At 44.1% G+C, this 12,364-nt stretch overlaps 1 protein-coding gene across 1 annotated transcript in view; it reads left to right on the top strand.

The window, feature by feature from the left end:
* Positions 1-84: 84 nt before the first annotated feature.
* Positions 85-12,364, top strand: part of LOC308285564 (potassium/sodium hyperpolarization-activated cyclic nucleotide-gated channel 2) — a gene marked incomplete at its 3' end in the record, with an annotated part of 141,312 nt that continues 129,032 nt past the window's right edge. Inside the window, exons 1-2 of the mRNA XM_080726352.1 lie at positions 85-695; positions 8,831-9,254. Of these exons, the coding sequence (XP_080582478.1) occupies positions 109-695; positions 8,831-9,254 (1,011 nt within the window). The 5' untranslated portion in view covers positions 85-108. The remainder of the gene's footprint in view (positions 696-8,830; positions 9,255-12,364) is intronic.

Here is a 12,364-nt window from a genome sequence, read left to right as displayed (position 1 = left end):
GTCGCGGTCGAGGTGGTTCTGAGCGCCACGGCGACAAGCGGTAGAGGCGGCGGCGGTGATGGTTGTTCAAGCAGCGGCGGCGTCGCTCCCAGCGTCTCCTCGCTCAGCATGAAATGCAACAAGAACGGGGAATGCAGGAGGGGCTCGGGCACCGGGAGCCTGCGCTCCATCATGTCCTCCAAGCAGGAGAAGGGCTCCGGAGGAGGGGGGAGGGGGGCCGAGGACCGGCGGGGAGCCTGTAACTCGGCCAGGGCGAGCATCAGCATGGACCGCTCGGTGACGCCGGGCGGCGGGGGGTCGCAGACCGGGGGGGACCCCGCCGTCACCCCGGTGTCCGCCGGGCTCCCCGAGAAGAAGGACTCCCGGGTGAGTTTCTCCAACGCGCCGAGCCGGAAAGCGTCGTCGGCGCTGCTCAACGCCGGGCCCCCGTTGGGCCAGCAGCCCAGGAACTCTGTCACCTTCCTCCAGAAGTCGGAGGACGGGGGGCCGCAGATCGTGGCGGCCGGCACCGACGACTCGGACCCCCTGGAGGGCAGCCAGCTCAGCTTCATGCAGCGGCAGTTCAGCAGCATGCTGCGGCCCGGCGTCAACAAGTTCTCCCTGCGCATGTATGGGAGTCAGAAGGCGGTGGAGCGGGAGCAGGAGAGGGTCAAGTCGGCGGGGAACTGGATTATCCACCCTTACAGCGACTTCAGGTAAGAGCAGTGAGCTGACATGATGGGAGTGGGACGTGCCCTAGAAGAACAGCCCCCAAATAACTGTTTATTAAAAAAAAAAAAAAAAAAGACCACTGTAAGGTTGAGCCAAACCGAGACCACTGTCAGTCTGTCACATTATAGGCCAGTGTGGTTCTCAAACTTTTACATTTCAAGGTCTTAACTTTGACAGTGTACAAATGGAACCAAATGGATTTGGTTCCATTTGTACACTGTCAGAGTTACCGACTTGTAAGGGTCAATTTAGACCCCCATAGAGTCCCTGGAATCCACTTTGAGAACCACTAGGCCACTGATAGATATAGCTACACAATGTCACACTCGTGGCTAAAGCTTTAGCCAACACGTTGCCAGCACAGAAAAGTATAACCACGAAACAACCTGTTGTCCTTTCAAGGTTGTAAAAGCCTATAATCAGAAGCTTGAAATCCAAGCTCCCCATAAAGACTCGAGTCTATATCAATACGTGACGTCCCATCATCATTATACAACTATAGTAGAGACGATGATTATTACATGAATTCCCGACTCCTCGACATTGCATCATCGTGCAATCGGAGATAGCAATATAATAACGATTGAAATAGCAGCTTTAAAAAAACAGTAGCCTACGAACAAATGTGGGATTATACACTATAATAACAATTGCAGTTACTTCATGTGATAATCAGTCAAGTCTGTGGCCTCTAATATCTGCTCATTCATGATCATGTTATGTCACTTCTTCATGACAGAGACAGTCAGACCTGTCGCTGCAGCGGATCTAAGTGAAACCGTCCGGTCACTTTAGGCCTATATATAGCCTATTATTCACAACAATGGATAACGCCCCTTCGCCCCGATTCATTACATTCTGCTACGTCTATTAAACAACGTGATTATTGAAAAGATCCCAGTGTTCGTCACATAACATTCGTACATTTTTACTAGATATAGGCTCTGCTGCTGCTGCAACAAGCAAGCACCCTTTAACACCCTGGTGTGTGTGACTGCGTGTGCGTGTGTGCGCGTGCGGTGCGTGCTGCTCTCAGTAATGGAATGTCACCTTGAGCCGAGTGTGTGCAGACCTCCAGCATACATCACTCTAGACACATCCTGTCTGTAGCATGCATTTCAATGCAGACGCTCGGTTTTTATCACTGCTGCTCCCAGTAGCAGCACCACCCGATAGATATACGCGGAAACGAGCACATTGTGACGCGTCCACAGAGCCGTCAGGGCGACAACGTTAAGATCGATGCATTATTATACATAATATATATAGATATAGATATCATTTAATGTTGTTTGTGTTGGGTGAGGTCGAGGTGTTAAAGAGCCGTAGCCCCCCGGCGTATAAATCATCTATTAGCCGCTAGACTGTCATTTCAGCACCACGGGAGTGGACAGCTCCCGCCTGCTTTACAAGGAGGAACCGGCGTGTCCTTGCTGAATAAACAGTGGCCATTCATCAATGGTGGAAAACAGTGTTCCCTTTTTTTTGACTTAAGTAAAAGTATCAATACTGCTATATATAGAAATACTCTGTAAGGGTGCCCACACACCAAAATACCTAGAGTGGAATCTGCCAATGCATTTTAATGAGAATGGAGCGTTTTTTTGCAGAAATCCTCTACTGGCAAAAAACGCTCCATACCTCCATTCTCATTGAAATGCATTGGCAGATTCCACTCTAGGTATTTTTGTGTGAGGGCACCCTTACAAGTAAAAGTCCGGAATTCAAAATGTGCTTGAGTAAAAGTACAATAAGTATTGGCATCAAAATGTACTTAAAGCACCAAAAGTAAAAAAAATGAAAATAGCAGATCTACAAGCTCACACAATGAGTTTGTAGATCGGCTAGGTATAAAAACAAAATAGGGCTTAAGTGGTTTATGTAGGCTATGTTTTATAATATTATAATTTATATCTGCAAAGTAACTGGTAAACTAACCAACTTCAAATAATTGGAGTAACAGTACAATATTTGTCTATGAGATGTAGTGGAGTAGAAGTAAAAGTATTGGAAATTGGAAATACTCAAGTAAATTAAAAAAAACTCAAAACTGTACTTAAAGGGGCACTCCACCACTTTTCAACCTATGTTCATATAATTGGTCCTCACTCAAAAATAGCTTTTTTTTTTTTCTCTCAGAGGAGGGCTGTGGGCAGGTCAGAAACCCATCGTCTTGTGACATCATCGATTGCCAATCCCAGCTTATAGAAACTGCAGGCTTTCTATTCCTGAAAAGTTGCAATTTTAAAGTGGAAGCCATTGTTCTCGCGATAATAAAAATCTAAATATTTTTTTCAAAAATATTGATTACATATTTTTTGGGGGAAAAATTATGATGTCACAAGACGATGGATTCTGAACTTCCCACAGCTCTCCTAGGAGACTTGGACTGAGTAGAAAAAAATTGTGATATTTTATCATGAACATTAGTGAGGACCTATTATATGAAGACAGGTTGAAAAGTGGTGAACTACTCCTTTAAGTACTTGAGTAAATGCTACTTTACACCACTGCCATTCATTCAAATGTTTGGCTGCTAAACCTCAGCCTCCTTGCATCATCATATGACCACAAGTATTAAGCAGGCTTTACCCGAGACGGGGAACAACTGCTGATATTCGGACACCTCACTTCGGATAGACCTTGCTTTGTTTGTGCAAAACCTGACCGTAAATATACTGAGCATTGCACTTAGCATATCATCACCGTCAGCCAGAAACCTCGTAACTCCAAGCTTCAAAATAGTATGTTCTTTCGTAAATTAAAGCCCTAATTCAGAGTGTTGCACAAAAGTAGTGAAAATAGCAGGTCTATAAGCACACAATGCCTTGCGACCGGCTATTTTCACTATTTTAAATCGTTTTTAAAATGATGACTACAATACGAGCAGTATAGCAGTATAGGACACCCGACAGCAACGATATAGGGATTTGGTTCTCAAACGTTTTTGGCTGCAGTACCCCCTTATACTGATTTTTGAAGCCAAGTACCCCCTTCCCCTGAATACCGCATTTTGCTTATCAAAAGCTAATGCCAATATGTCAAAAATAAAATGGCATAATGGCAAATAAACATTGCTTTCTATTCAATAAATAACAGTTGTACTATTCAGGTTATTGATGTAATTTGGTTTTACAATTTACAGATGAGCAGGTTCACACAAAGACAGTCAATGTTTTGTTAGAAACACTGAATAGGGGTTACTATAGTGTAGTTGTGGGGCTTCTTGTTGCGTAAGTGGCAGCAATGTAGTGACTCAGCGATGCACCTGTCCTCCTGCAGAGACTCCTGTGATGATGATAATGACGATGACAGAGCCTGATGGCCTTGGATGTTACTACTTTAATCTGTCTGTCCCACTCAGTCTCCCCCTCACTAGCGATTTACTGCCACCCCTGCTTTTATGTTTTGGATCAATTGCTCACCATAATAAATAGATCAGGGGTCTTCAACGTTCTCAGGCCAAGGACCCCTTAGTTGAGAGAGAGATGATGCAGGGACCCCCACAACCTTTTCATGAATTCCATAATAGTTACCTCGTTTGACAGCACAATCATCAGTATGTTTTGGATTCATGTCAATTTGTATTTTCAGATGTTTAACCACTTGAACCGTCAATACTTTATAAAGTTGACCTTTCACTTTGTACTTTTTTTCCCCCTCTACACCAAAGTTCTTTGCCGAAAAACAGCTGATCTATGACAACATGTTATTTATTTAGACTTCCAACCATTGTCCTGAAACCGATGCTACTGTAGATTGTTTTGTTTACCTGGCATCCTATAGTTTCTATAGTTTTAATCTACACCAGTTATTACTGTTTTTATATTATATTGTTTAAACTGATGCTAAGTTCTTGCTTTTACCTGTGATTCTAGTTTACTGAGGCACTCAGGGACTGTTGCCTTCTTCTGTCTTCTCTGTTCTGTATTAACCATTCATTTTCCCTTGCCTTGTTATTTTCACAATGTGTCCTTGTGAGATTGCTCCCCAAGCTGTGATTTTTCCTCTTGCAGATTTGCTGCAACTTTTTGCATTATTTGTCTGAATTTTCCAACATCTGTTGGGGTTTCTAGCCAGGGAAGTTGAGATACAGCGTGTGGCTCACAGCCGACAATGAACGCAGAACCGGAAAAATGAGTTAGTTGGCACTGTATGCTGAATATTAACATTAGGAGTGCCGCAAACAAACAAAGACAAACAAAGTTCACTTGCTAAAATCCCAGATATTTAGCTACCAACAAACTTTGTTTATAGAGAACTATTGAACATGTTATGTTCATAAGTATTGTTAAAGTGAGGACAGTAGCCTACCTCAACCTGTCTCTCTGTATTTGATGTGTGTGTTCACCTTGCTCACTGTCAGTCACTCTGGAAGAGGAGCGTCTGATAAGTGATAAATGCCTACGTTGATCGTTCTAAACACGAGGCTCTCAGACTTATGGTTGAATTCATACTCCAGGGGTCTTCAACGTTTTCAGGCCAAGGACCCCTTTGTTGAGAGAGAGATGAAGCAGGGACCCCCACTACTATTGTGTGATGGAGAATCTCATCGATTTCATAGATAGATTCATAGACTTGTTTGACAGCACTGTCATCAGTCAATGTTGGATTCATGTTAATGTTTATTTTCAGACATTTAACCAGTTAAATCGTCATATTTAGTAAACTTGACCTTTCACTGTGTACTTTGTCTGCTCCTTTTTTTTTACCTCTACACCAAACCTGTTTGCCGAAAATAGCCGATCTACAAGCTAGCGCGAGGCGTTGAGAGCTTGTAGATCGGCTATTTTCGTCTAAAGTTATCCTCGGAATAGGGATGCAAGGGTTCAAGTTGTTAATTCAAAAGAATGATCCTATTACACAAGGATTTGGCAGCTCCCCTGTGCTAATTCTAAGGACCCCCTAGGGGTCCCGGACCCCCTGTCGAAGACCCCTGTCATACTCCATAGCATGACAGCGTCAGTGTGGTACTGTGGCGCAGCTCGAGGCAATACTCTGCCTGTGTGTGTGTGTGTGTGTGTGTGCAGTGTGTTTACACACTCCTGTCTCCAGTTAGGAAGTCTCCGGTGAATATCACTTTTCCACTGTGACTCCCAATCTGCCTCTCACTCTATTTCTGTCTCCTTTCCCCTCCCCTTCCCCCCTTCCTGTCACCCACACACACACACACACTCACACGCGCACACACACACACACACACACACACACACACACACACACTCACATGCGCGCACACACACACACACACACACACACACACACACACACACACACACACTCACACACACACACACACACACACACACACACACATGCGCACACATGCGCACACATGCGCACGCACACACATACTCGCACGCACGCACACACACACACACACACACACACACGTGGCTGCTAAGATACCCATGTGCCTGACAAAATACTTCCAAAACGTCAAGGATGTTCACAATTACAACACCAGAGGCAGCTCCATAGATAACGTCCAGATTTGGCTCAAACAAAGGGTTACATTTGTTCTCCTGCTATGGCCCTGCCGAAGGCCTTTAAGGAGTGTACCTTCCTTTAAAACCGCTCTGAAAGCCACTTACAGGCGGCTGCTACTCCAAACTGGTAGAAGAAAACAAAGCCTATCCTTACCTCCCCCTGACCTCTCTATTGTACAGTAAATACAAAGTATTTTGCATTGTGTTTTACGGTTTTCTTTTTAAGTATATTTTGATGCCAATACTTTTCGTACTGTTGTGTACATTTTGTATTCCGGACTTTTACGTAACAGAGTATTTCTTTATTTCTTTATTGCAGTATTGACACTTTCACGTCAAAACTAGAGTATTTTTTTTTTCACCACTGCCGCTAGGTTCTACTGTTCATGCTGTGCAATCTGATCATCATCATAGATCAGAATGTATTTTGGCAAAGAGATTTGGTAGAGAGTGAAAAAAGAAGTACCGTGTCAAGCTCCGTTTTACCAATGATAGAGGGTTTAAATGGTACCAGATATGCAGCTCAGCAAATAAAAGGTGAATTGATCTCATTGAGCTCATGACGGAGGACGATTTCACGATAAATTGAAATCGCCACGATACGATTAATGTGAGTGTTTACTGTTTTTTCTATCACGATAAACGACAGACCCTCCCCTCAGGCAGGCTGAAGGTCATTAAAGCCAGGACCAACAGGCTGGCAAACTGCTTTGTTCTAAAGGCTGTGGAAGTACTGTTGGATTCACACGCACGCACGCACGCACGCACGCGCACGCACGCACGCACGCACGCACGCACACACACACACACACACACACACACACACATAAACCTTGTTCTTTCTGGTTATGATGTCATCCGTATTGTGGACTCAATAGATATCAATGTTGATCAAGTGCAACATGAACTATTGATCAAGTGCAACATTACATGACATGTTTATCTCAGGTTGCTGTTTACATTCTATATTTTATTATACCACCTTTTTGTGTTCACATGTTCAGATACTGGATTCTGATTGGCTTAAAACAGTGGTAAATCAGTCAACAACCTTGAGTTGGCTCATGGACCCCGCCCACTGAAACAATTAATGATTGTAACTAAATAACCTTGCAAGTTACAACTGTGTTCTCTTTCATTTATATGGTAGAAGTGGTAGAAAAGCAATTTACCATTCGAGGGTTGTTTCAGGGTTTCAGGGTTGTTTGGCACTCGGCTTCGACTCGTACCACAACCCTGAAACAGTGGTAAATCAGCCAACAACCCACTCCCTCTCATGGTAAATGGCTTACTTTTATTACTCTTACTTTTTATGGATTATTACATGCATTATGGATGTTTCTTTATTGACAGGAGACTATGGCCTATGAACTGACTGACGTATGAACGGACTAATGGTTTATGGCATTATGTTGCTCTATCAGTGTATTTATCTAGTTTCTTTGTTGTTGCTGTTGTTGTTGTCGTGTATGCACTAAACAACATTGCGTTGTGTGTTTCATACAGTGACAAACAATCATCTTATCTAATAACTAGGGCTGTCACGATTATGATATTTTACATGACGATTATTGTCTCTCAAATAATTATGATTAACGATCAATTACGATTAACGATCAAGAACATTGATAGTGGAAATAGCCGATCCACAAGCTCACAACGCGTCGCATCGCTCGCATCGGCTATTTCCACTATTTTTGAAAATGTTTGGAAATATTGTCTATGTAAACTTTTCAACATGGGAACAATTATGACGATTATGACAAAATAATTGCGTAAATGGTACATTTATATAGTGCTTTTATTCAAGCTTCACATAGATTGTGCATTACATTCACACACACATTCATACACCGGTGGCGGAGGAAACCATGCAAGGCACCAACCTGCTCACCGGGAGCAACTAGGGGTTCAGAGTCTTGCTCAAGGACTCTTCGACATTAACTCAGGGGGAGCCCGGATTCGAACTGGGAACCCTTCAGGAACCCTTCATGCTCTAATAACGGTTTCTCTACGCCTGAGTTATGCCTGAGCTATGCCGTCCCCAATGATTCACAATTATGTCAAATAATTGCGATCAGACGATTATGTTAATAATTGTGACTGGCCTACACTAATAAGGATTGTGGTCCCCTCCCCGTATGTTCTACTGGGACTTCACCATGCTACTGTTCATGCTGTGCAACCTGATCATCATCCTATACTAATAAGGATTGTGGTCCCCCTCCCCATAGGTTCTACTGGGACTAACCTGATCATCATCCTCCTATACTAATAAGGATTGTGGTCCCCTCCCCATAGGTTCTACTGGGACTCCTGATCATCATCCTATACTAATAAGGATTGTGGTCCCCCTCCCCATAGGTTCTACTGGGACTAACCTGATCATCATCCTCCTATACTAATAAGGATTGTGGTCCCCCTCCCCATAGGTTCTACTGGGACTAACCTGATCATCATCCTCCTATACTAATAAGGATTGTGGTCCCCCTCCCCATAGGTTCTACTGGGACTAACCTGATCATCATCCTCCTATACTAATAAGGATTGTGGTCCCCTCCCCACAGGTTCTACTGGGACTCCTGATCATCATCCTATACTAATAAGGATTGTGGTTCCCCTCCCCATAGGTTCTACTGGGATTTCACCATGCTGCTGTTCATGCTGTGCAACCTGATCATCATCCCGGTGGGCATCACCTTCTTCAAGGATGAGACCACCACGCCCTGGATCATCTTCAACGTCATCTCCGACACCTTCTTCCTCATGGACCTGGTGCTCAACTTCCGCACGGGCATCATCATCGAGGACAACTCGGACATCATCCTGGACCCCAAGACCATCAAGCGGAAGTACCTGAAGACCTGGTTCATCGTGGACTTCGTCTCCTCCATCCCCGTGGATTACATCTTCCTCATCGTGGAGCAGGGCATCGACTCGGAGGTGTACAAGACGGCGCGGGCGCTCCGGATCGTGCGCTTCACCAAGATCCTGAGCCTGCTGCGGCTGCTGCGGCTCTCCAGGCTCATCCGCTACATCCACCAGTGGGAAGAGGTGAGGACGCTTGCAGCTAAGGGATGGGACTAGGGGTGGGCGATATGGAAAAATCACAATATTTTCCCAAGCTGTATCACGATACACAATCTTATCACGATTCTTTTTCATGTTGGTTTTTCATGGTTATTTGTCAAGTTACTTAACAGTACAACCACCTATAAGGTAACAAAAACTACAAGAAAAAGCAGTAACAGACCATTTAGACCAATGGTCCTCACTGTGGGGTACAGGGACTCTCTGGGTTCCTTTTGGGAGGTCTACATTTACCCTTACAAGTATGTAACTCTGACAGTATACAAATGAATCCAAATGGACCCGTACAGGTCCATTTGGTTTCATTTGTATAGTGTCAGAGTTAAGGGGCGCTTGACATTTTAAAGTTTGAGAACTACTGATTTAGACCAAAATGCAGGTTTAAATGAATTCTGCAATGAATCACTGTATTAACAATTCAATTCATTTTTTATAAGGCTCCCTCATCGTATCACAACATATACGATATCTCTGAAAAGGCATATCGTGGAGACATTGTATCGTCTCGACGATATTTATCACCATACCCTAGATGGGACGATGTGAAAATGTCACTTCGCGATTTATTGTGACCCAAAGAAATTGCGGTTTACGATATTATCGCGGTAATCAAAAATATCCCCAACGTCCGTTATCCTGGTTGCGGAACATTTGCTCCAAAAAATATCTATACTATATAGATCTACAAGCTCACAATGTGTCGCGTTGCGACGCGTTGTAGATCGACAATTCTTTTGGCAAAGAGATTTGAACCCATGACCTTGGGGGTGGTGGGCAGGGACTTTACCACTGCACCACCCGAGCACTTGTAACCACTAATTTAACCCTATACTTGGTTGACCGGAGTCAGGTCTCTATACTCGTGAATATCCCTAACCCTAACCCTGAAAATAGTCGAAGCTACAAGCACACAATGTATCCGCAACACAACGCATTCTCAGCTTGCTATTTTCCTGTGAAGGTTTTGCCCCAAATATGGATGCTGGGGTATAAGTGGTTACAGTTAACTTGTGTGACCCACTGTTCGCTGACAGTGAAATCCCTCCTACTAAAGGGTGCCCCATTAGAGACACTGACGAATATTTGAAACGGAACCCCCAGAGGGCTTGATATACCAGAACCCCCAGAGGGCTTGATATACCAGAACCCCCAGAGGGCTTGATATACCAGAACCCCCAGAGGGCTTGATATACCAGCGAGCATTCCTGTGCAACTAAGTATAGGGGGATTCCCGCCGGGGATGCTGTGGGCGCTGGGGGCGTGTTCTCTCCGCTGTGGTCATCAGTGCCCATACCCTAGGTGGGGTTGGCAAAAGGGCCTTTCTAAAGATTAGTTAGTTCTACTTTAGATTAGTTATTTTTGGGCGATCGGGAATCGAACCGGGGCCGCCGCCAGCAGGCATCCATGCCTATGTGGCAATGCCGACTGTAAGTGGTATGCGCCTGGTGGGCCAGCGGGCATCCCGGCAAAAGGGCCTTTCTGTGTGGAGTTTGCATGTTCTCCCCTTGTCCCTATAGGGTAGGTACCCTCACAAAAGACATGCAGTAATCCTGGTCTCTATACTGCCTCCCCCTGGCCAGCCGGGGCGCCTGATGGAGGGGAAAGGAACTGGTTGGAATAACGTGTTCCTTCCACATGCATAGAAGGAAGCATGAGGTCAGTCCGTTGTCTCCCCAGGTTGGCAGAGGGAGTGTAGTGGCCAGCAAAAATGGGTTCCAAAATCGTGGGACAAAAATGTTACTAAATAAAAGAAACAAAGTCTAAATCAGGGTATGTTTTCTTTCTTGCATAACTGTCCTGTGGAAACCTCCGAGCTGACCATGCCTTTGCAGTATTAAACTACACAGGTGCTTTTAGCATTTCAGCTGATGGCCAGCGACCCGCCCACGCTGCCCGCTTCAGAATTGTCGTTTCGTCGCTCAAGAGACGTGGAGGAGTTTCATTCCAAGACCTCAAGCACATAATTATACGCTAAATTATAGGAGGATTAATCCAATAACCCAAGCATTAAGCCACAGTGTGTGCAGTCTTCTCAGTATTGATTGTTGCCCTTCGGATAAGCATTAACAGCCGCACACCCACACATGCCTGCGCGGTTTACTCACACACAATCTGCTCACACACACAAACTAAATATGCACACCACAAGCATGCAGGCAAAACCCACACCATAACATAACACTCTGCTTCCCAAACATGTCGACCCATTTGTGGGTCGCAGACACATTGTTATGGGTCCCTTTGTTTTTTGTTTCCTACATTTCTTTTTAATTATTATTAATTGAAATATTTTCAAAAATCAAACCTCGGTTCGAAGTGAAGCGGTGAATTTTTATTCTATGTGTTCTAGAGCTATGAAATCTGTGTTCTAGATCTATACATTCTGTGTTCTAGATCTATACTTTCTATGTGCTTTAGTTCTATATTTTTATGAATTCTGAATGAATGAATGATTTCGTCTGGAGGGCCAATTTGTCATGTGAAGCTTGACCAATCCTCAATTCTGCATGCACGGGACACGGGACAGACAAAGCCACTCCTTGAGAATCTATGGGAATCCTCAAAAAAACATGTACGGGACAGACAAAGCCACTCCTTGGAAGCGGCTTTCACCGCTTCAAAAATATTTCCAAAAAAGCTTTTTTTATTATAATTTTTTTCAGTAAATTCATGAAGAAATCAAAGAAAAATCGAAGAAATTCCATAAATTCGGAAAGAAAATGTTTAAGAAGTATAGTGAAAATAGCTGATCTACAAGCATTTTCACTAGTTTGGGTCCCTGGCAAAACGTCTAATAATTTCTCTTTTGGGTCTTGAGCTAAAAGCTTGGGGAACCACTGTGATAACAGAACCACTGTGATAACAGACACGCCAATCCACACATCCACACATCCACACATCCACACGTGGGCGACGATGAATAATCGGATCTTGCAGATTTTAATCTTATAGCATCTACTTTTTTTTTTGTTTTTGCAGCAAATACTTTGACGTGATCCTGCAGGTATTTTCTTTTTAAAGGAGGAACTCCTTGGCTGGAGGATTTGTGACGCAAGGTCACACATACTCCTCCC

Source organism: Nannobrachium achirus (assembly GCF_963921795.1).
Source record: "Nannobrachium achirus genome assembly, chromosome: 5".
NCBI classification, from domain to species: domain Eukaryota; kingdom Metazoa; phylum Chordata; class Actinopteri; order Myctophiformes; family Myctophidae; genus Nannobrachium; species Nannobrachium achirus.
This window is presented reverse-complemented; position numbering and strand designations above follow the sequence as displayed.